The 25,663-nt window shown below is 35.7% G+C and overlaps 1 protein-coding gene across 1 annotated transcript in view; it reads left to right on the top strand.

The window, feature by feature from the left end:
- The window catches only part of LOC120773110 (Down syndrome cell adhesion molecule-like protein Dscam2), a 160,691-nt gene that overhangs the window by 4,897 nt on the left and 130,131 nt on the right, over window positions 1-25,663 (top strand). The window contains exon 2 of the mRNA XM_040102104.1: window positions 10,720-11,015. Coding sequence (XP_039958038.1) covers window positions 10,949-11,015 — 67 coding nt within the window. The 5' untranslated portion in view covers window positions 10,720-10,948. The remainder of the gene's footprint in view (window positions 1-10,719; window positions 11,016-25,663) is intronic.

Here is a 25,663-nt window from a genome sequence, read left to right as displayed (position 1 = left end):
TTGTTGTTTTTGCTATTCTAAGTACTATGTTAAGTGTCCTGTTGCTAAGTACAAGCCAAGGATGCACATTTGTGTTGGAACTTAGCATATGTACATATATATTGTAGGAATACACATTTGCCATAATAAATTTGTATAAAATGGCGTAAAGAGGACACAACTTGCGAATATTCAATCATTTTACTCGTGTTAACCGTTTTTTAATAAATTGAGGTTAAGTGTAGGTGAAAAAAGTTTCTGGCATTTGCTTTCCGAGTTTCTCTTAACAATGAATGGTTTCGACTCGGAAAAATATAATCTAGATTTTAAGTTGGCTTTTGATACATTCACCTTGAAAAGTGTACTGCGTTCTACTCTCGACTTGGTTTTTCATACATATTGGTAGGAGTTCCTATTTTATAAGTTTGTTGAGTTTTATCGGCCATTTTTATGTTCGCTAAATACAATTAGTAGATGCGTGGAATACTTCGATATAATTTTTTAAGGCGGCCTATGATTTTCGAAAAATCTAAAAATTAATTGGCTTACCCATTTTACATTTTAGGACCTAGAAACATTATTCAATGGGTAGCATAGTGAAAGATATTTATTGATATTTCTAATACATGAACAGGCAGTTTGTCACGAAGTTTATAAGACCCCTAAGCAAACGTCGGGGATACCATAAAATGTATGTACATAAAATTATAAGCGTGACGAAATTAGTTGATTTAGTCATGTCTGTCTATAAGTTTGTCCGCCTGTCTGTTTATACGCGATGAAATGAGCAGCATCTTGAAGAGAAGAAGTCGTGTTCAGAGCGATATCACAAATACTGAGGACTGGAACCGCCTACATCGAACACTATAGCATATAGGGAACTAAACAGAACTACCCGAGGTTAGTTCTTTGGTGGAAAACTTTTTTTATTTGTCAAGAGATCTTGACTTAATTTAGCATAGAATATTATCTAACGCAACGCTATAATAGCCAATAGCCAATTGGTCCATATTATTATCTCCCTTCCGATTTTTTGCTCTTTATTCAATGCTTTATAAGACCGTAAGGTGATCGGATTTAGTTCAAATATGCGCCGTTTCGTTCGATAATCTGTTTCCATCTAGACGGCAACTTCATAATACCCTCCTCAGAGAAGCCCCTCTCCTTATTTGCGAAGAACTCGGACAGCCACTTTCCACAAGCCTCTTTTGAGTTCAACTTTACACCAATAAGGTAATCACTTGGCGCACTTGGCTTCATGCGGTCCAGTTATTCGTAGTAGATGGTAGATGATTTGTGGATGATTTCCTTCCAATCCCACCAAACACACAGCAAAACCTTCCTGGCCGTCAATCCCGGCTTGGCCACTGTTTAGGACGATTCACCGATCTTCGACCACGACCGTTTTCGCTTGATATGTATGTGATCCATTTTTCGTCGCCAGTCACCATCCACTTCAAAAATGGGTCGAGTTCTTTCCATTTTAGCAGCATACCGCAGGCGTTGATTCGGTTCAGAAGGTTTTTTTGCGTCAAATCATGCGGCACCCAAACATAAAGCTTTTTTATGTATCCAGCCTTCTTCTGCTTTTTTAAAATGGTTTGGTGACTAACTTCCAACTTCTGGACGATGTCACGAGATGCCACATGTCGTCCTAACTCGATGTTTTCCATGATTTGATTGGTATTCATCGTCAAAGGTCTTCCGCCGGCTGGCTTATCCATGTTGTTGTTTTCACACGCTCTGAATCGTCGAAACCATTCCTCCGCAGTTCGAAGTGATAGAGTACCGTTCCCCAAAACACCATTAATCACACGGAACGTTTCTCTAGCGGATTTGCTTTAATGAAGAAAAACTTTAAAATAGCGCGAATTTCGGCGTTAGTGAACTCCATGCTTACATGTCTATAACTCTTGAACGCAATATCCAAACTAATCATGCATAGCGTTGTTTTGTAGATTATGTCAAGACCTTTGAAAGATGTATAGTATTGCCAGATACGCGCCCTATAGTGTTTTATACATAGCCGCGAAATTCAAAAGACAAAGAGGCGGAAGGGAGATATTTGACAACCTAATACATATAACCGGATACGTCTCAGATGGTCCACCCTTAAGTCCAATTTTCGATGACTCGTTCTATCATTTCGACTGGTAACTGGCGAATGACACGCATGATGTTTTGCTCCAAGGCCTGTATCAAAGCTGGATTGTCCGCATCGACATACATATCCCCACAGAAAAAAGTCTAACGGTGTGATACCACACGATCTTGGTGGCTAATCGACCTACCCAAAACGTGAAATTATCTACTCACTGTTCTCTCAATAAATCCATTAGTTGACACAATGTGTGGGAAGTGGCTTGTTGAAACTTAATGTCCCCGATATTAGGAGCTTCAATTTCAGGCATCAAAAAGGTGATTATCATGGCACGATAACGGTCGTCATTCACGGTTATGTTTTCATCGGCATAATTTTCGAAGAAATGTGGCCGGTGATTCCCAATTGCCCACAAATCAGACAAAACAGTTGCTTTTTCTGAATGAAATTGCAATTCTTGAACCTCTGCCTGTGACCCTTAGTCCCAATTGTGACAATTTTGCTTGTTTACATACCCATTGAGCCAGAAATTTGCCTCATCGCTTATAACTTTTCAGTAGTTCAGCGATGTCGCTTGGAAGGTCGAGCGGCTTCTGTTCCTGCACAATCTATATTTTGTACGCTTTTAATTTAAGATCTCGACGTACGCTTGACACGACACTGGGCTATTGAAAATAAATATGTATGTACCTCTAATATAGTTTATGTTCCTCAGAGAAAGTTTAGTTTCCGAACGGTGAAAGAATTTTTCAAATCCGTCAAGTAGTTTCGAAGCCTATTCAATTTAAAGAAACAAACAATCAGATCTTTCATATTTATAATATTAGTAAAGATAAATGTATATTGTGAATATAATCTAACTTCCGTAAGTTTTATTACCCACAAACTTCATCGCCACCATAATAAAAATCAAATTACCAAATAATATGAAAGCAATTTGTTAAAATTAACTTAATTAATGCACCACTTGATTATGTTTGGACTAAGCAAACACCAAAAGATTTACTTTTATCGCCGACTTGGGTCACATGTCAGCTGAACGAAGTCATAAAAGCAGTATTTATAGAAATATCAACGGCAACAATTTGTTTATCTCATCAATGCAACTGCGAAGCGTAGAGGCGCCTCTTCTATTCCGCGCTGATAACTAATCATAGGCGCAGAAAAAAGTAAATTAAGTAGTTGTAAGTGAATTATAACAGTTTATAGCTTCCTTCACTACATGTACAGCAATAAATTGCCCCGGCTCTTACATCGAACGGAAAGCCAATAAAACGTGCCACGGAATATGTGCAGCAACAATTGCTATAAAAATGCGGTCCGTCATATCCGCCATTCTCTTCAATAATGACCACACAGTAGCCGAATTAGCTGTCGGTTCAATAGAATCAAGTCCAAGTCAAGAAAAGTCAAGCGAACGGCCATGAGTTCCGCCCTGGCGACGTTCGGGTCACACATCATTTGATGGACGCGTCGAGCAGTGCATTCTACGCGCTCTATATATACATACATATGGTACATACGTGCACTTGAAACTTAATTAAATCCCAAAACAATTACCTCCGTAAATTTTCGCGGTTGCCGCAAGTTTAAAGCGCCGCAGCTACGCGTGTTTGCAAGTACTTGTCCTATGCACCATTAAGGAGGCTTTTTTGCACTATCAGTCTGGTAAATGTACTTACGTTCACATGTGACTCACTATCACTTATGTACGTACATACATATGTATACACCTTCGGTTCGTCCCTTTATTGTATGGCCACAAATTTGTTCCACTCATTCACTCGTCGCCATTATTGAGCTGAGCGTCCGCTGTAGATGACACATGTGACCATCAATTCCAGTCAACGCCAAATCGTTGCTGTTCCAGCCACCAACACTCAGTCTCGGCTCCGTGTCTGTTCATATTCACTACATTGTCGCCTCTGCTACCGACTTGTAGATACATTTCTACATATATTGTCGGTATTTAAATTTAATTCAAGTGGCTTTTGTTTGCAGCTACATTCTACACATACTCGCATGCGTATTTGCTTTGTGCCCCAATACGTTACAAGCGGCGTGTTCGAATTAAATTATGTCTGCTAGCGTTCTTTCCACCATCCCGCTGTTGTTTCGTGCATATAAAAATGCTCTGAATTTGCATTGTGTATCCCTTTAAAATGTTCAAACACAATGCGCCCTAAATTATAAAATTTATGCGAGTAGAGGAAGTCGAAATAAAGCAAATAAATTCACTGCAAAGTGAAAATACGTTTTTGATTTTGATTAGCTTTTTGTTTTTGCCAGCCTATGTTTTAAAAGTACTGGGTAATTTTCGCATAAACGACTCACTGGGTGTTTTTTTTTTATTTATTTTAATTATGCCGTTATGTTTACAGATATACATATAAAAAATATATACATATGTATGTATATAAAAAAATGCATTGAAACGCCTATATAGATCTGCAATTCTAAAGAAATAACACAAAATAAATTTAAACTTACCCGAGTTTTAGTTGGTTTATGGTTTTTATAATAAAATTTTTATGAGAAAATACACATCAAAATTTTATGAGTCCACCGACGGGAACAAGAATTCCTTTAATAATTTTGGTAAGCGGCAAACTCTTGTAGGACTCAGTGACCTAGTGGCTGATGTTCAGTACAATCATCGATGACGATGAAATAGATATTTCATAGCCCGACTATGATGAGGTTCGAATAGAATTACCCGCCTTAAGAACAATAAAGCGGCAGGGGCCGATGGAAACTCGCCGAGCTATTTAAATACGGCGGCGAAGAAGGTGCATGCGTCAGCGCCAATTAACTTGGGATAAGTCTTCTTAATATTGCATATAAGATCTTATCGCACGTAGCGTGTGAAAGTCCGCCATCAACAAACTGATTAGATCTTATCAGTGTAGCTTTAGACTTGGAAAATCTACTATGTCCCAGATTTTCACCATTCGCCATAAGATGGATGTTGTTAACTCGGCTATAACCATGTATGCAATGTTGACGCCAGTAAAGAAGAAGAAAAAGAGTTATCTTATATCCTGAGAGCGCCAGCATTTAAATAAAACTACTCATTTAAACAAAGTTTATATATGTATACTGCTAATCAGTAATCTCCAAGCGAAATATATTTTATTTTCTCAAAATGACAACTGTCTCAAAATTGTAACCTCAAAATGTATGTATATTGTAGTTTGGGCTCTGACTGAATGTCAACTTTCCAAAGTCAGAATTATAAATTCATAGAAACACAAAAACTTCTCAATTCAATCTCCCCTCTTTAAGAGGTGGAACTATTTCACTCTCGAGCTCTGCCTCGGGATTGACCTGAATAATAATATAAGCTGGAGAGAACCCATTGAAAGTAGGGATTGTAAAGCCCTTTGAATTTGGAATTGCTTAAGAAGAGCTATTGCCCTACTTAGTCGCCATATGTCCCATACTTACATATGATGCCTTGATGAGGTGGATGGTACTATAGAAAAAATGCCGCAATAAACCTCTGAAACAGGTGCAACGTACTTGCTTGCTGGGAATTATGGACGCAATGAAAACTACTCACTGAAGGCTTAGGTGGTTAAATTTAATATCCGACCAATACATATTCAAGTTCAGGATGATGCAATGCTTACGGTCAAACGGCTCCTGGTTTTAGGCCATTGGAACTTGGCGTCACTAAGGGGTGGTATTATACTCAACTTTGCTAATGAACTCAAACTCGATAAAGGAGGTCCATGAGAAATTAAACACAATTTTTTCATACCCCAGTAGAAAAGGATTGGCAATGGTTCTGTGAACGAGTCTATATTCCACTATTCATCGACGGATCAAATGTTAAAGAGGAGGAAGAGCGAGTTTCTTGTCCATACGCAGAAGGTAGCTTCAAATTTAGATGTGAGGCCTAAATTATTGTTATAACAGAAGTTGTCAATCGGGCTTCTGCTTCAACCAGCAAGTTCATAAAACTTCTAGTGAACCGCCAAGCGGTAATGCTATCTGTAGCGCCTATACTAATTCTCACTCACAAATTCAGGTTATGAGAGGAGACAATAACTAGACTCTCTACGAAAAACTCTGTGAAAACCTGGGTAGCAAGTCATATAGGAATGGAAGAAAACGAAAAGGCAGACGAGTTGGCCCCCTCGGGAGCAGCAGGGAACACAACTCCACTTAACTTTCTAGACTACTCAGATCTTTCGAATAATGCTTGAAGTAATTGACCCTAGAGGAATGCCTCAGGTCTTCAAATACTAGTACCTCAGGCCAGAAAGTTCACAAAGGTAGTGTTGAAGGAGGGCAAACCAAAAAGCTTAAAATTTTAGACAAGAGAAAGTTTTCATTTAGAAAAATCAACAGTTTGGTGTGGTTTTTGGGCCGGTGGGATCATCGGTCCATATTTCTTAAAAACTGTTGCCGGTGGGAACGTAACCGTCAATGGCGACCGTTATCGTAAAAAGAAATCGACATATTAACATACCCAAAGCGTAGAATTAAAAAAAATATATATTTTTTTATTATTTTCCGTTGTACATTTGCATAAAACTAGCAGGCAGATTAATTACTTAAAACTATTATACAAATCATCAACAAATTTTTTTTACCATTAATACCATATTTTTATCTCTCTTCACATTATTATACAATTATCGTATAATTGATTTGATTACAATAATTTTGAAAACGCATCAGCCATAACCAGATATCGTTATCGATAAAACATATGTCGATGTTATGTTTTGTCCATACATTCAACTAAATACAGAAATGTAGACACAACTACAAAACTAACATTTGTTGTCATACATTTCAATTTCCATACGAATCACATACAAATATTTTCCCAGTTATTTCTAAAATAAATGAACTTCTTAATGATATTTTTTATTACTTCCACTCAAATTCATGAATATTTGTATGTGTCAGTTTTATAGTCACTAAAATCATACATTTTCAATTTGTAAAACTTTTATAGGTATATACAGAGTTCATCAACCATTTTTATACATATATATATATAGTCATCCAAAATTGTTTTCACATCATCTTTTCGACGGCTTTTTGCCTCGCACTTCATGCAACAGGCAGACGGAGTATTTTGTCAATAAAATGTCACGCACAGTCAACCATCCAGCCAGCGTCACACTTCAATTTCAAAAACAACATTCCAATTCCACCATTTTTCCACACATTTTTGCTGGATGCGCCATCCGCACACCACCCACATTCATAAAACGCAACACACAATCGCGCGCACAGGCAGCAGCGGCGCATAAACGCTTGCCTGTGGCAACACTGATACGGAAGTCACGAAATATAACGCTTTGTCTGCATTGTTGCGTTGTTGTGTTCTTCTGTTTTGCTAGCGTCCATTACATCCGTTGCTTTTCATTTTCTATTAAGCATTAGCGACTGCTCGTCAATGTCGTTTGCGTATTTTCAATCGTATTGTTGTTGTAGTTGTTTTAATTATTCTTAGCGCTTTTGTTGTGCTTTCGGGGCATGACATATGAAGTGGCATTAAATGCCACTGGCTGTGCGCTCTTTACTTACTTACTCACTTACGTAAGTCTTGAGGCACAAGCCTCGACAACAATTGACGGGCCGCGCAGCGGTGTTGCAGGAATTTCTTTCACAAATTTTTACGTAGTCTATTAATTGTTGTTGTGTGTTCTTTTCTTTTTTGTTTTCAGTATGTTTTATTAATATTCTTTTAATTCGCCGTGTACAGTGCGCTTTTGAGTGTCACTGCCCTGTGACCTTTTTCTCAATTTCTCTGTGCGCATATTCTTTTGACAGCTGGTTTAAAACCACTTACGTGCCGTTGTTGTTGCATTGTGAAGCACATTTCCGAAATATTTCCAATTTATATAAACCCAAATAAAGTTTTAATGCTTTCTACTAATCGAGAGCGGAGCAAAGTGTTTTCAGAGAACTTCCTTTGTTCTGTAAAATCATTGTGTCTATATGTATGTACTGTTATTTTGTTCCCTGCACGCATTTGGTTAAATTTATTCCCTTTGTTGTTAAATTAAATGACACGTGTCGGCTGTGTGCCTAGCCTAAGTCAATATAGCGGAAATTGTTATATAACGGATTAGTTTTATGAGTTATACAGTTAATGCCATTCAAAAGCTGTCACAAAAACCAGTTTTCAACCCCAACAACAGCCTTGTATCGAATGGTAATATTAGAATAGGTCATTTGGAAATAGGATCGACTTATTCCCAGTTGAAAGCACACCCTTACGTACATTGTTAAGCGTCTAACGTGGATGAGCAGTTACTGCCCATATGGCAGATTTGGTAAAAAAATATGACAACAAAAAAATATTTAAATTTAATTATTTTTATTAATTCAAAATGAAATATGTATTTCAAAATTAAATAAAATTATTTTTATAAAAATGTCAATAGACTTTAATAACAAATAATTCTAGTGAACACCGAATAGAAAAAAATTCTTCTTCTTTTTGTCTCTCTTAAACGCTTTTATTTCAAACTTAAACAAATTGACCCGGCAATAATTTTAACGCTTTCAAAGCTTCTCCGTCTAGCTTTTCACAACCAAACTCCTCAACTAGTCAAGCGGAAATTGAAAGGATGTTTGAATTGGCGGTACTACTGGTCATATTACAGACCCTCCAACTTGGTGTGAAGAACAAGTATTCATTTAGCTACTTTTCTTACGCAAGAACCGTCGCATCCACCTTCGGCAGGCGTTGTTTGTAATTGTGTTGCGATTTTACGTTGAATGCGGAAATGACGTGAAGAGCAGCCAAGTATTGATTTTCTGTCGCCTTTGAATGAGCGAGCTGACAAGCAACATATTTGTACTTTGTCGCATTGAGCGCAATCAACGTTCACTTGAATATTTCTTTCCGTCAAAAGACGCGGTGCAATGTCATAGCTTGAAGATTGTTGTAAGTTCTAAGACAGTTTAAGACCAGGTTGGTTCACATAAGCGATTAAAGACTCTTACAGGCGGTAAAGTTAAGTCGACATCGTTGTGATATTTGATTTTGAATCAAAAATATAAAGGGACACGATGGTGATTGTAAATTGTAATCCATTTCGGGGTTCCCTACTTTTTAAAAAAACACAGAAACTTCAAATTTAATGTGGAATGTTTATTATCATTCGAAGTGACATTCTTTGGCATTTATTTTTTGAAGATTGCCTCTTTCAAATGTTGGCCGCGGCTACGTCTCATATGGTCCATCCTTTGAGTCCTGCATTTAGACTCTTTATGTTACTCTTCGTCCCAACTGTGGCTTGTTTTTGCTTGTTTACACACCCATTGAGCCAAAAATCGGCCTCATTGTTGAACAAAATTTGGCTCGGTAACGTCGGATCTTCTTGGAACTTTTCAAGAGCCCATAGAGCGAAGCAGTGTCGCGATGTCTTCGTGAACATTATATATTTTGTTTACAGCGTACTGAATGTGGTCTATTCGGTCGGTTTTGCGAAATATACGCTCAGTTAACCATAAGTTGAGCGAAGCCCTGGAAGCACATTCTTTATAGAATGTGAATTTTCGTAATAAAATTGGTTGATTTGTAAACGTTGTTCAGGCGTCAGGTGTCTTTCGACAATGAAATAACAAACGATACTGAACAAAAATAACATGACAGCTTACAGTACAAAAACAACAATGTGCAGCACAGAAAATGAAATTCTAATTATTACTTCTGATTTCACTGTTCTAATTTGAATAATACCTAAAGGTATGATAAGGTTTACACTTATCACCAAGGAGGCCAAAACAGTTTCAAATATTGATAATACTGAGGTATAAAATACAGAAATATCTATGATACTCAAAACTACCTTCTTAACAATATTTGTATTAATTTGCCGCCTTCGTTTCGTGTTCATTTCCTTTATATGTATATTGAACATACACTTCTCTAAGTTTTATCATTTTATCCGCACTTAGAACGACAATCAACCCTCTTCAACTAATTGAAATCGTTTAACGTCGCACCGAAAATGCATCGGTTCTAGAAACCATTGTTCAAAACATTCAAGAGACACTTGACAAAAGGTGGGAGTGTGCGTGCTCCAGAATTGAATTCACTAGTTGGAGGTGAAGTGACGCGCATGTACTAGATACGCCGTAATGGGGTTATTTGTGGTGTTTAATGACATTATTTCCAATTCATTAGCAAATGAGCGTCAGCTGGATGTGTTGTGGTGGTACGTGTGATGTGTATGTATGAATATGGAATGAAGGGAGCATGAACTTTGCGACTAAGAGAGATGACAATTGATGCACGTCATATGAGTAACGGGTTTATGAGGGAATGTAAATAACTGTAAATTAATTAAACTGTTTACCAAATATTTTTACAAAAATAAATAAGTATTTAACATTTCAAATAAATGTCTAATAGTCTTAACCACTCCTTTTCTTTACAGATACACAAAAATCGACAGAGCAGTTTTAGTCTTAAATAGTGAAAAGTGCAGTGATTTATAGTGAAATTTTAATGAAATAACAGTGTTTTCCACACGAAATATTTGTTTGAGCGAAAAGTGTTTGATGTTCCTAAAATTGCCGTGTAACCCAAATATTCCATTGTGCTCGTGCAATTTATCCACACATGTAATATTAATTTAAATTCTTCCCGCCTTGTCCAGCTATAAAAGCAACATAAATGTGCCAGTGTTGAAAATCGAAAAAAATACCGACAAACAAGTGTTAAATTAGTGTTCACACACTAAAGTCTGTGCGCAATATTGAAACATATTGTGGATTTACATTTGGATAGAAAATATTACAACAAAACAACAACAACAACAATAACAACTAAGCGTACAAACAACGACGCCAACGTACAGCTACAAAAGCATCAGCGAAAGCCGTAAAATGTTGCCGCCACCGCGTTTAAACGCCATGAAATGGTTAACCCTGCTCGCAGCCATCGCTGCCTTCTGTGAGTCTATTTTTTGTTTGTATGTAGAGAATATTGTATTTAAGTATGTGCTACTGATGTATCAGCCTATTTATGAGGCCCGCTTCCTGCCTGCAGATTGAAGAGAATATCGCAATTGTGCATAGTTCAAGTTTTCCGAATTCCTTCTGTATATTTCACCAATTTTCTACGAATTTCTAATATTTCTTCTTCGAAAGTTTGCAGTAGCTGGCATCAAAAGCAAAATACGTCTATGCACTTCGTCATTCCTGCTTTTGCTAGTAATTTTGATTTTGCAGGCAAAATATACATGTGTTAAGTATTTAGGGAACGAAAGGTATTTTTGTTTCGAAAAGTTTTAGTGGTTCAAAATTTGTATGGCATTTCTCAACGCTTGTACATATGTATATGTATGTATGTATATTTGTACGGATTCGGAAATCGAGAATACTTTGCTTTGTCAAAAAGTATAATTAGTACCATCATTTCGTTCTTTGTATTGGATTTTTTCGAAGAGGCGCGCACAAAATGGACGACCTAACCTGAAATTCAACGTTGCAACTTTTTGAAGGCGGGCTAATGCCGATTTTGGCGTAGTAAATTGTAATAGTAATATTATTATTCTAAACAGAGTATGTAAGTTTGGCACGATGTTTGTAACATCAAGAAGGAAACATATATTATGACAAAAAAGTACCAGAAAATTGTAAATAAAACGCAAAGTATATAATTATCGAACAATATTTATTTTGTCGGCTTCAAAGTAATTCCCACCAGACGTAATAGACTTATGCTAACTTATCCAATTCTCGAAACACTTTTTGGGATGCCCTTCAGCTCCTTCAGCGAATTTTGTTTTATCTCTTCATTCGACTGTAAACGGGTTCTCTGGAGCTGCAATTTCAGCTTAGGGAACAAGAAAAAATCACATGGCGCCAAATCTCGTGAATACGGTGGTGGATCGAAGGTATTCATTACGTTTTTGGCTTTAAATTCGGTCACAATAGCGGCTCGATGCGATGACGCATTATCATCGTGTGAATTCCATGAATTGTTCTTTCACAATTCCGGTCGTTTTCGACGGATTTTCATTCGAAAATGGCTCAATATAACCAAATAGAACTCTTTATTGACTGTCTGTACCTTCGGAACAAATTCATGATGCACCAAACCACGGATATCGAAAAACACAATGGGCATCAACTTGATTTTTGGACGGCATTGACGTGGGTTTTTTGGTTTCGGCTCGTTTTTTCCTGATATTCCGATGATTGTCAAACTCTTAAGCCCATATCTCATCGGCAGTTATAATGCTCTCGAAGAATGTGGAATCGAATGTCGAAAGAGACTTACGGTACTCTTTTCTTAAAAAATTTCAGCTTTATCGCGACGAGTCGAGCAAGAACGCGTTTCTTACCAAAATATCAACCAAAAAACATTCTAGCGCACTCGCGAGAGATGTTGACCACTCTTGCCAGCTCTCTAACAACTGCCTGACGATTCTTAAGCACCATATCTTTCACTTTTTAATATTTTCATCAGTTGAAGAGGTCGCAGAGCGTTCAGAACGTGGCATGTTCGACATTGCTACAATTTCCTAACATATTTTTCAGATGTAATCACTATAACTCAGAGCTGTTTCTAAATTGGGTATTATAGTTCCTTTATTTAAAAATAAGAGATATCAAAAGATGTTTAATAACTAAAAAAATGTCTTGCTGTTCTTATCCCACGCCGAAGTTCATTGAGAATTTGGAACAATTTCTCTGTATAAGCTGCTAAAATGCATTTGCACAATGTGCAACCGCGGTGCAAAATCACCGTAACCCATCTCTCTCAAAACCACAATCACCGGTTACGATGCCTTTCTCTCTAGTTATCGAAATAAGCCGGTCGCCTTATTTAAACACATGACAGATGCATTCACATACTTATGCACTTATATCATTTTATACGAGCATGTTGCAACATCCGAAATGCAGATACCGTCAGCTACTCATAAAACCGTTTGAATGACGGATGAATTGGTGGATTTGTCGCTGTCGTTTTGTTTTACAAGCGATTATCTTGACAACCTCTGCTACACATTTTTGGGCTGCATGCTTGGTCTGCTCCCTAGCCACATGCCCCATCTGCCCTTTTGCATAACACCCCCTCGCACTGGTATTTTCGTTGCTTTGCTCTTTAGTGCGCTATTTGTTTGATAGCCTCAATTGTGTTAGAAATCTTTCATCGTGCACTCAGTAAATGCATGAGGGCTTTTTCCTTTTGCGCTCTGAACGTCATATAATTTGTAAGCCATACATACATATGTACATATCTAAGTTTAGGCACTAGTCTGCTGGGTGCACTCATGTGGCGTAGATAGTACGAAAGCATGTATGGTAAATATTTGAAAGTACATACATATGTAGGTGCATATGTAAATATGTACATATGTATAATATAAATACATATATGGTTAGTTCCACCAAATGTCGTTTTAATCTGTGGAAACTTGAGAAAATACTTGAAGTTGGCAAGTGTTGCACAGCTTTGCTTAATTCAAGAAAATATTTATCAAGAGCCAGCAAACGAGTGCATGGGCGAGACATTAATACGTACATATGTACATATGTATATACGTACCTATGTATTCGTTTTATAAATAGAGTATGTGATATGGCGGGGGAAATAAATGATGCTGGAGTTTTTAAATATTTACAACAAATAAGACGGTCTATTTTCAACGATTTATATTTTTAGTTGCAAGGCGACGTTACAAATATTATGAAGTCGAATTTCACAAAGTTATGAGGGAGCAGCTGTTACTTGGAATACAGTGTTATTTTTATTTTAAAGGTTTTTCTAAATTTATAGTGAATGCGATAATTTTAGAATAGGTGAAATTGTATACTATTCTTACATACTTCTCTTTTGAAGAGATCCAGAATTCAAGAAAATACGAAAATCATAAATATTCGATTCAATAATGGTCCCGAAATAATTTTGATGAGATCTGGAATATAAGAAAGTAGCAAGAATCATATACATACATACAAGTATGTTGGCTTCAATAAACGTCCAGACACAATTTTTTAACTATTAAGGGGCCAAGGTTACTAAAGTACCTAAAATACATGTAATATTTTATAACATTATACATGAGGTAAAATATCTTTGTAGAATATGGTCGGACAAAAGCACAACCGACGATTGGAATTTAAGTGCGCTTGGCCCAATCCCCAATAAGGAAGACCCCAGAATCTGCGCCAACTACCGTGGTATAAGCCTCCTCAACAATGCATATCAGATTCAATCGAGCATATTGTGTGAAACATTGAAGCCACCGTCAACAAACTGACTGGATCTCATCAGTGTGGCTTAGGCCTGGAAAGTCAACAACAATCTAGGAAAAGACCAGTGAAAAGAGGATCGAGACACACCATCTCTTTTGTTTTTTTTGCTTTTGACAGCATGAAAATGAGCTGCCTTTATGCCGCTATGTCTGAATTTGGTATCCCCGCAAAACTAATACGGTTGTGTATATTGACGTTGAGCAATATCAAAAGTTCTGTCAGGATCGGGAAGGAAACCCTTGAGCCATTCGATACCGAAAGGGGTTTCAGACAAGGCTCTATCGTGCGATTTCTTTAATCTACTGCTGGAGATAATATCCGCGCCGTTATTCTGCTTTCTTCGGTTGGACAAAGAAGCGCAGCAAATTGGTCTGGTAGTGAACGAGGGCAAGACAAAATATCTCCTGCCATCAAACAAACAGTCATCGCACTCGCGATTAGGCACGTCACTGTTGACAGTCGGCGTTACGAGTTTTCTAGATTTCTATAAGGGCTCAGCTGCACTTACTATCTCGAATTGGGGCGCTGTTGTTAACAGCTTAAGCTGTGTATATGCCAATTAAGAAGAAGACATGGGGTAAAAACATGGTGCTAGTGGACTCTGTAATAATTTCCCCGTCTAGATGGTGAAATACTACATTTTTACTTAACATTTCGTTAATTGTCGGGCCAGAGTCATATTTTCATACCCACAACTTATGACTTCCTTCATTTCCCTAGTCCATTTGATATCAGACTGGTTTTTTTTGTTGTTTAAAACATGAAAAAGTTATGTGAGTTTTTCTGGAAGCATAATGCTAAAAATTACAGCAAAAAGCAGGAAGAGCTCACCAGCAGTTAGCTATGCAGTTCTTTATACATACATATGTACTATATGTGACCTGGTCTACGAAAAGGGAGCTAACGTGCGAAAACTAGTTTTCTGGGAAACAGCTGTTAAAAATATCGTCAGTTTCTCGTTATCTCATTAATTGTTCTCCTTGTTTTTGACACCTAAGCCCCCTTTCCGTAGACCAGGTCACATATATTAAAATGGTCTCAATCTGTCATATAGCGCCGTTGAAGGTATTTGGTGTCATATGAACGGCTTTGCATTTTTACCAGGAATTATCCACTGTCGATTATTTACTTAACTGTTACTAATTTTGTAAATATTCGTTGATCAATGATCCGAACAAGATCTACAAATTTTTACTAAGAGTGATCCCTATCAAACAATAGTTTGTGACCTTCCGCGCACCGACTACACATTTTGAGTCAATTTTATGTAGAAGCTTTGGTAACAGATTACTTGAAATTACTCCAAAATTTTAATGACTCACAACTTCCTTAGGATTAATAAAGTTTGACGTATGCTTTAGCTATTACTACATTATTACTTATTCCTAACATTTTGTTTTGAGTGTGTGCCTACCAATCCGTGAGCTGTGGGTTCAAATCTGGACTGTAGCGAAGGCAGAAATGATAATGGTCGCTTAGCAGATGTATTGATAAATGCCAAGAGCTACTTCCTATACGAAAATTTTACATAAAATTAGTCACTAGTCTTTCCATATAACCCATCAAGAATATTTCGAGTAGCTCGGCCAAACAACTAGCAGAATATTATATGTATGTTTTATTTACATAGCCAGATGTAAATATGTATATGCATTTAAGTAGAAAAAGTACAACAATGAAATTTATTGTTCTGCCAAAGTTAACCAAACTAAAGTAGGGACGAAGAATCAAGGAGATAAGCAAAGCATAGTTTATGCTCATATCATAAAAAAACTTTTTAGAGCTGTGTACCTAAAGCTTTTCTACCGTTCCCACGGTTGTATTTGAGCAGCGCTCGTTTTAAGTATTTCAACATAAAAGAGGGTTTTAAAGTGACTTGTTTGGCAAAGAACGGCCGGTAAGTCATAAAGTAGCGAAAGTGCGCGTATACTATAACTACTTGTACTTTGGTGATAATGACATTCTTGAGTTATTACTCAACTATGCCTACACACATGACAAGCCAAAACACGTTAAAGCAGCGAATGTCTTACATTGAAACAAAAAACTCGGAAATAATAAATGGCAGGAGTTCATTTAGCACCCTTCTTAGCTTTTAATGCGAAATTCTACGAAATCTTGGCTACATTTTTAGCTTCCTTTTATTTGACGATTTATGTTGATAATTAACAATTTCTATTAAAGCTTATAAGAAACATTATTCATTTGCAATAGTTGTTGCTAAAATATGTTAATGTTTTATAAGACTGATGAAATATTATATATTATTATAAAACTGAGTAAAAACATTCGAAATAAATGTGAATAAAATAAAAAAAGAAATACTTAGTTTATTAAATTTAACTTAGTAAAGCTACCAAAAAGCTAGCAACACACATCCATATATTATAGTTAAATCATAGTGACGCGAAAATATAGTAGTACATGTATACTTAGACCTTGCGTAGTTCGAATGCAGCCATAAAAAGTGTTCTCAAGCGCATACACAAAAATCCCCTTAGAAAACAGAAAATTTTGTCGAGATAAATGGATATATCGACCAGATGTGGAATGTCAAGACTTATTCGAGGTGATCCCCTCATAAAAGCCTACCGTGGCTCAAATTGTAATCTTCTGAAAATGTCCTTGCAGCAAATTAGGCTCAACAGATGCCAGCGGATATTAGCAAAGTCCTCGGAAAAACTTCCGCAGACAAGAGAATGCTACTTTAAGTGTTCAGTGTGAAATATATTGGTGAGGAGTCTTTTGTAAAGGCGTTACAGCTCTCCACTCCTGTGAAAAGGCATTAAAACTGAAGCAAAAATCTAACAGCAGGATGTTTTCAGTTAATTAATACTCCCTTCGATTAAGAGCATTGGATCTACTAGCAAGTTTCTGGTTTAGCAAAAATCATCCAGCAATGGTTCAAGTATTACTATTTTAGTAACGGATTTTCCGTCTGGAAGTCCAGTTTAGAGCCCATTATACTTTTTCTTTATTGGCGTAGACACCGCTTACCTTATAGTCGAGTTTTCGACACGCGCCGATCGTTCTTCCTCTGATGTTGTCATCGTCCATGCCTCTGCTCCATATAGCAAAACGGCAATAATAAGGGACTTATAAAGTTTGGTCTTTGTTTGTCGAGACAGGACTTTATTTTTCAATTGCCCACTCAGTTCGAAATAACACATGTTGGAAAGAGTTATTCTGTGTTGGATTTTCAGGCTGACATTGTTGTTGGTGTTAATACTGGTTCCAAGATAGACGAAATTATCTATAACTTCGACGTAGGAGCCAAGTCACGAGTTCGATGACTGTTTGTTTGATGACATGAGATATTTCGTCTTGCCCTTATTCACTGCCAGACCCATTTGCTTCGCTTTCTTATCCAGTCTGGAGGAAGTAGAACTAACGGCGCTTGTGTTAAGGCCAATGACATCAATATCATCGGCGTACGCCAGCAGCTGTACACTCTTATAGAAGATTGTACCTGCTCGATACGGCTCTGCAACTCGAATTATTTTCTTCAACAGTAGATTGAAGAAGTCGCACGACAGGGAAGACGACTCCCTGAACTCTTTTAGTATCGAACGACTCGGAAAAATTAGCTGATAAGCAATTAGCTATTACTCACGTTAAAGTATTAAAGTAATTTTTGATATTTATTATAATGTCATTGTCAACATTAGATATAGCATTAAGAATAATGTGTTTAGATATTTCGTGATTGGTGAGAAAAGGTCTCGAATATTTTATAAATGAATGATTATGTGACTATTGAAGACAATCTGAAAAAAGTCACGGCCGTTAGAACATACGCTTCAATAAAAATAAAGTTTTCATAATGCTCTCATAGTTTCTGATCACAATATTCAAGTGTTTGATATTAATATAGCAGGTGCTCATTCCTCAATGAGTTTTGCATACAAATTATGCTGACAAGTTATGTCCAAATAAAGACGAACCATAGTCTATTATTTTGGTCAAACCTTTTAACATTTTGGCTAGAGATATGAATCTTGCTTACAAAGCCACAGACTTCCGCTGTTAAAAGGTTTTTGGGACTTGTTTGAATTTGACAACCATTTAAGCGTTTTTAAATGTAATTGAGTGACCTTGCACGAATAGAAGAGTTCGATAACCAAACCAATGTAGTTTGGGTGGTAACACTAACTCTACTTAAATATTTGTTTTTGCTATAACATAATACTATTAAAATACATAAAATACAAAAGTATATTATGTTATGTTTTAATTTACGCTTTTCAGAATTAGCATATTTCAAATGTAACCTAGCCTGTAATAAACTTTTGTGCGTGGTGTGGGTTGCATTACGTGGTCGTAGGTAGGTTTTTAGTACTGTGTATGTCGCGGCTAAATAGCCTACATTCAACTGTTAAAAGTTATGTAAAGCTGTAAACCGTTAAAACTTATTGAAACTTTATTATTGTCTTTCAGCTATATTTTGTCTACGAATTCTTCATTTTTCCACGCTTATTTTCCAACTCATGCTTGGAATTTTAATTTATGTTTTACTCTTTTCATATGGACAGCTGCACGCCTAAAGTGACTAGCTGTAACTTCAGAATTATTTATTTTTAATTGGCTGACAGTTAAAAAAATGTTTGAAAGCTTGTTGCTAGCCACGCGCACGATGGGAAAACTATATGAATAAGCTACGATAAAAAGTAAACGAATAAAAAATCTTTCAATAACTTTTATAATTCAATCAATTTTAATTGAATTTGTTAAATACGCGCCAACTTTTCAAACATTAGGGTGGACTTTTCTGTGTTGCTTTTCCTCTACTCCGAGTGTCCTAGTAACTAATTTTTGCTCGTAGAGCTAGTAAGGCGTAAGATTATACAATTTTTATGCTCTAAAACAGCATGTAAAATGTTTGTTTTTAACAAAATCACAATAAAAAAATTTATAAATGAAAGCATGGTTTTATAAATAAATAATTTGAGCAAAACACAATGCTGAAGTTAAGGTAGCGCTAAAATAAACAATTGAAAGGCACTATTTGCTATTACAAAAAAATCGCATACAAGAAAACTGTACACGCTAATGCACATTTAATATTTGAAAGCAAAAATGAATAACACAAAGCTCAAAATTCTGTAAACGACTCTGTTACCGATACCGTTGGGCCGCTATTAATAGTCACAGTACCATCGCTAACACTCGGAGAACAATATCGCATACAAACATATTTTGGTTTGCACTCGGCAGCGCTCGTATCAAGTTGTTTTGTACTGGGTCATCATTCAATTGAGATTGATTAAAAGCGCTTTTTCGCGGCAATTTGTTGTAGTATATACTACATATAAATGCGCTCTGTAACATTTTTCTTTTTATTACTTCATCTTTATTTGATGTATGCGAGTTTTTATTTTCGTTCATTTATATTTATGCTAGCATTTTATTCTTGGTATCCAGTTGATTTATGTATCCAGGCTATTTATTTTTCGCTACTGTTTGCGCACTTGTCATTTCTGTTATTCAGCTCAACATTGTTGGTGGCTGCTATGATAGTTCAAGAGGATGATGATCTTTTGTGCGATCATTGCCAATTAGAATGAGTTCTCTACTCTTTTTTCTTAAATTAAGATATAATATATTTTCTAGTGTGGTTCACACTTATTAGCTGGTTATGCTTCGTGCATGATATGTATTTCATTTTGCTTAATTTTGTTTTGCTGAAAACGCCGTTATGTTGAATTGAGAGTTTTGTTTAGCAGTTATCGACTTTTGGCTATCGATAAACTCGTTGTTTATATATTACGCGAACAATTTTCTGACCGAAAACCGATTATTCTTACTTGATTTTGAGGTTGTAATGTTCATGAGCAAAAGTTTGCTTTGTCAGCTTTACAGCTGTTTGTATATCAACCTAAAAAAATATTTCGACGAATGGGTTTTCGCGCGAAATTTAAGTTAAAAAGTCTTACTATTTTTTTCCTCACAGTATTAGTATATTTTATTTCTATTATTGTCTATTATAAACACTTCATTAACATATAATTTGCGCTCTATGGAATTTGTATAGCACGCACAACTTTTCTTCAACCGAGTAAGTTTTCAAGTGACAATTACATGCACTCCTAAACATATTATTTGCATTAACGGGTACAAAATGTACATTTCAACATATGTTTTAGGAGCGCATAGTGAATTTCCACCAAGAGCGTGTGAAAACGAACAAAGTTCATTCAACAGCAGACAAATTAACTGCTTGCTGCGACTACAAGTACCAAGAAAAGCGGATGTGTTCCTTTCATAACAAAGCAAAATGCGCTGCAGGCGTGTTGGAGCCATGAAATAATGAATTTCAATGTCAGTGCAAAAACTTAACAGACACACCCTAGTTGCAACAGTTCGGGAGGGTACAAAACAATTTTTGAAAATTGGTGCCAAAAAAATACTCAATGGGGAGGGCAATGTATTTAATAACGATTGTTTCAAAAAAAAACATAGTCCAATCAAAATCGATTGAAAATTTTATAATGGTTTCTAATATTTTTAGTAGTTTAGCTTTCAAACTGCTTCACCTGAAGTTAGTGTTGATTTTATTTTAATTGTGAATACGTTTGATTTAATAAAATTATTTGCTAAATTAATCGATATTTTCGATTTTTTAATGTTGAAATTAGAGATTTATAAAAAAGTAAGCTCCTAGACTTAAAATAGTATAAAAGTGTGGATCAATAAATATTTTAATAATGCTGACTTTTTTAAGTGATTAATAAATTCATATTTTTGATTTTCGTTTTGTTGTTAAAAAAATATTCGATTTTTGTATTTGCTTTCGAGTTATGATATGATACAATGCAAGAGCAGAAGATTCCCCTAAAATTTTGCAATTAAAATTGTTACATAATTTTGTTTATTAGTGAGCTCCTCCTCGACTTAAATGACAAAGTATAGATTATTAATATAAAAAAAAAATAATCGATTAATCGATGTTTTTCGAGATTAGTTTTTGATGTTGAAATAAATGAGGAATCGATTTATTTTGTTTTCGGGTGAAAAAAAAATTGTATGTACATAAAATAGTTCCATAAATAAAGGGTTGGTAAATGTTGTAAGAATTTCCTTAAATTTGCTAAGCATTTTGAGTAATTATGTTTATAATAATGGGTTGTCAAAAAAGTCTTGCGGTATTTTTATTGAATTTTTTTTTTTAAATTGAAATTGAAATGAATTTTTGATGACTCATGCCCAGCTCTTGACCGATGCTACGGCTGCTACTACGCCGGTCTCTTTCGACCAATTCAGCGATTTTATCGCAATTTTCGACGACAGGCCTTCCGGAGCGTGTCGCAACTTCGACCACCTCTACACTAGAAGGAAAACGTTGAAACCATCGTTGTGCGGTGGAAATGGAAACTGTATCGGGTCCATAAACCGCACAAATTTTATTGGCGGCTTGGGATACATTTTTGCCTTTATCGTAGTAGTACTGTAAAATATGCCGTAGTTTCTCTTTATTTTGCTCCATGTTTGCGACGCTATAACTCACGAACGACTTAAAAGAAACGATAATCAATCAAACACGCGTTAGCGCGTGAAGTGAGCTTTCCAAAAAGGTGTAGCATGACCCGATGCGACGAATAAAACTAGAATTACGCGCTTTCAGCGCCAACTAGCGAAAATACCGCAAGACTTTTTTGACAACCTAATATAATGAACTCTAATATTTTTTAATTCGAATATTATTTACTCTTTCATACATATGTATGTGTATGTTTTTAATATTTTTTTAGGTATTTATGCACATAATGTAACATCAGCACAACCGTCTCACATTTGCTCAGGAGACTTGTTTCGCCACGATGCTCACTGCACCGCTATCGCTTTGCATTTTATTCTTCTTGTTGTTATTGTTTTTGCTTGTATTATTTTCATTAAATCGCATTTAACACAAATCCCCGACACCAAAAGCATGATCTGGCTTTTGTGCGCAACAACAGCTGTTGCATGAATTCGTCATCAATTCATGTCTGCCTCCGCTCTTGACGCTGAAACTTTCAACTCAGCCAGCTGTATGTCATCGCATCCGTTTCGAGTAGACGCCATTCAAGCATGCTGCATATTTCTTCGTAGTCAGCAACGAAAAACTATTAATAAATTATATTGATATACACACATATTACAAACACTAATAGAGCGTCGATGCAGTTCTAGCCGAACGCTATACTTTTTTCCACTCGATTCTTTTTTTTTAGCTCTACTAATATCCTCTCTGCAGCAGGAGTTTATATTTCTAAAGTTGATTTTCCTTTGCGATATATGTGTGTGTGTGTGTGGGAGCCCTGCGTGATTTTTGCTGACACTCTCAACTTTTCACACCCAATCTTTGAACCGTGACGTCTCCGACTTTGTTTTTTTTATCTTCCGTACGCTTTTTTTCCTTCTACTCTATTTAAATGCAAACCGTTGTTTTTGATAAAGCTGCCAGCATACTTTATAGCTTCAACAAACATTTAGGGTTGTGTGGTTTTCGTTTTAAACACTTTGGTTAGCCGCACTACGCCACCAAAAATACACAAACCTTCGATAAATTGAGGTCTGACGTGTATACACACATACATATGCATGTATACATGGCGTACCTTAGTTATCTCCTCCAATTTGGTAATTTTCTGCTGTTACTTGGTTTCCTCACTCACTATTGGAACACATCAATCACTTCAATTTGTTGCTACAGACCAAGTTGCCGCCGCCGTCGGGTGAAGATGCATCGAAACGGAAATTATATTTGATCGCTAGCCATGGGAGGGATAAGTGCTCTCAATCGCCACAAAAATGCTGTACTAACTTATAAACATTGAAATTTACAGAAAATTGTGTGAGGTTAGTTACCTTTGCGTAATCATTTTCTCGGTGTAACAGATAGCTTTAATATGTTATTTAGAATCTTCGTAATTAACGCTACACGCAATCGAAATTGTATTGTTAGTTTCTACTCCATAAAAATTATGTTCTTCCGTTTTATATATTTATTATTCTATTTTGTGTGTGTTCAAATACATATTTATGTGCAGCGTCTGATAAATTTAAAAAATACCAACACTGACTGACTTCCACTCCTCAATGTTACGTTCCTCATTTCGGTTCTCAAATTGTGTTGAAAAAGCATTTTTTCCAATTTTCATTCTTATTATACGTTTGTAAGCGCATTCTTGTGGTTTTCTGGCTCTTATGCGTTTTCTACCACAAAGAGTTTTCTTTATTTACTTATGATCGCACTACAATGTTAGAAGAAAATCATTTTGAATTGTAGTTATGATTTGTGTATAGTGTTTTAACTTACAATATTTGTGCTTTGCCCAAATAAGCCATCTCCTTATTCAATTGTCGTGTGAACAACTATTATTATTGGCTTTTTCCTAGCCTAGTAATCGACAATCGATACAATTGGCTCGCTTCAACTGTCAATTTGATCGCTAGCCATGGGAGGGATAAGTGCTCTCAATCGCCACAAAAATGCTGTACTAACTTATAAACATTGAAATTTACAGAAAATTGTGTGAGGTTAGTTACCTTTGCGTAATCATTTTCACGGTGTAACAGATTGCTTTAATATGTTATTTAGAATTTTCATAATTAACGTTACACGCAATCGAAATTGTATTGTTAGTTTCTACTCCATAAAAATTATGTTCTTCCGCTTTATATACATATTTATTATTCTATTTTGTGTGTGTTCAAATATGTGTAGTGTCTGATAAATTAAAAAAATACCAACACTGACTTCCACTCCTCAATGTTACGTTCCTCATTTCGGTTCTCAAATTGTGTTGAAAAAGCATTTTTTCCAATTTTCATTCTTATTATACGTTTGTTAGCGCATTCTTGTGGTTTTCTGGCTCTTATGCGTTTTCTACCACAAAGAGTTTTCTTTATTTACTTATGATCGCACTACAATGTTAGGCTAAATAGAAGAAAATCATTTAGAAGCGTAGTTATGATTTGTGTATAGTGTTTTAACTTACTATACATATTTGTGCTCTGCCCAAATAAGGCATGTCCTTATTCAATTGTCGTGTGAACAACTATTATTATTGGCTTTTTCCTAGAATAGTAATCGACAATCGATACAATTGGCTCGTTTCAACTGTCAATTGGTTTTACGTTTTAAATAATTTACTTAATCCCAGTGTACATTTTTATGACATATCTTACTAAATACTTTAAATTATAAGTATTGTATAATTATTTGTTATAAACAACTTTATATCAAAGTTGCTGTGGTCAACTAGAAAAAAGAACTTAATTGATGACGTATTAGTAAACTGGAAGTCTATATATCACCGATTGCACAATACTAATAAAAAAAACAAGAAATAAGCTGATTTCATAAAGCAATTTTCCATACAAGAATTTCATTTTGATCGCTCAGTTTGTATGGCAGCTTGTATATGATTTCGCTGTCCGATATCGGCGGTTCCAACAAATTGTCAGCTTCTTGTGGAGGAAAATGAGTTTGCAAAATTAAAAGAAATAGAAGAATTTCCTAAAAAGTGAGGAACTATTTCGCTTATATACACAGAGTCGTAATGTACACCTGTTCAAAGTAGAATAACGATTTCAGAAAACATGAAACATCACATGCTGTGGTATAAATAATATTCTATATTTCATATAATAAACTATTCAATACAGTGAAAATTATATTTACGAATAATGGCGAACACGATTTTGTCAGTATAAGAGTCCAAGGGATTATACTTGAGGTTTAATTTTAAATATGTTCATACAAATAAATTTCATTGGAAAAATTAACGAATTTAAGGCTGCTTTCTCAAAGTTTGGTTACCAGCCTTAATACTTAACAAACATTAACAATGTGCCTAGGTAATGGAGACGTCCGCTTAATAGAGCGTCCTTTTAATATATGTAGCTTTCACTGTATTATTTATTTATGAATTGTTTTTACTATCCTATCTTCGAATATCCTGGTTCAAACTGGACAGGGTCTGTTAAATTTTACTAAAATCGGTTCAGTAGTTTAGGAGTCCATTGCGGACAAACAACGTGACACGTACCTTTTATATATGTATAAAGATTATAGAAATTGAATGTAATATTAGCTAATACAGTGAATGTTTATGTTCGACAGTTTCAGAATGCCGAAGAAAGTTTAAAATTTCCATACAAAAAATTATTGAAATTGATCTAGTCCGCAGTAATATTTATTGATGGGTAAAAACAATATTCAGGGATGTGCAACTAACCACCAATTTATTTTCAGTGTAACCCCATCAATTTCCAGAATCAACCTGTCAACTTTACACAATTAACATATTTTAATTTTGAATATTTTAAACCTCTATTTACATATTC

The sequence above is a fragment of the Bactrocera tryoni genome, chromosome 3 (assembly GCF_016617805.1).
Source record: "Bactrocera tryoni isolate S06 chromosome 3, CSIRO_BtryS06_freeze2, whole genome shotgun sequence".
In the NCBI taxonomy this organism is placed as follows: Eukaryota; Metazoa; Arthropoda; class Insecta; order Diptera; family Tephritidae; genus Bactrocera; species Bactrocera tryoni.
This window is presented reverse-complemented; position numbering and strand designations above follow the sequence as displayed.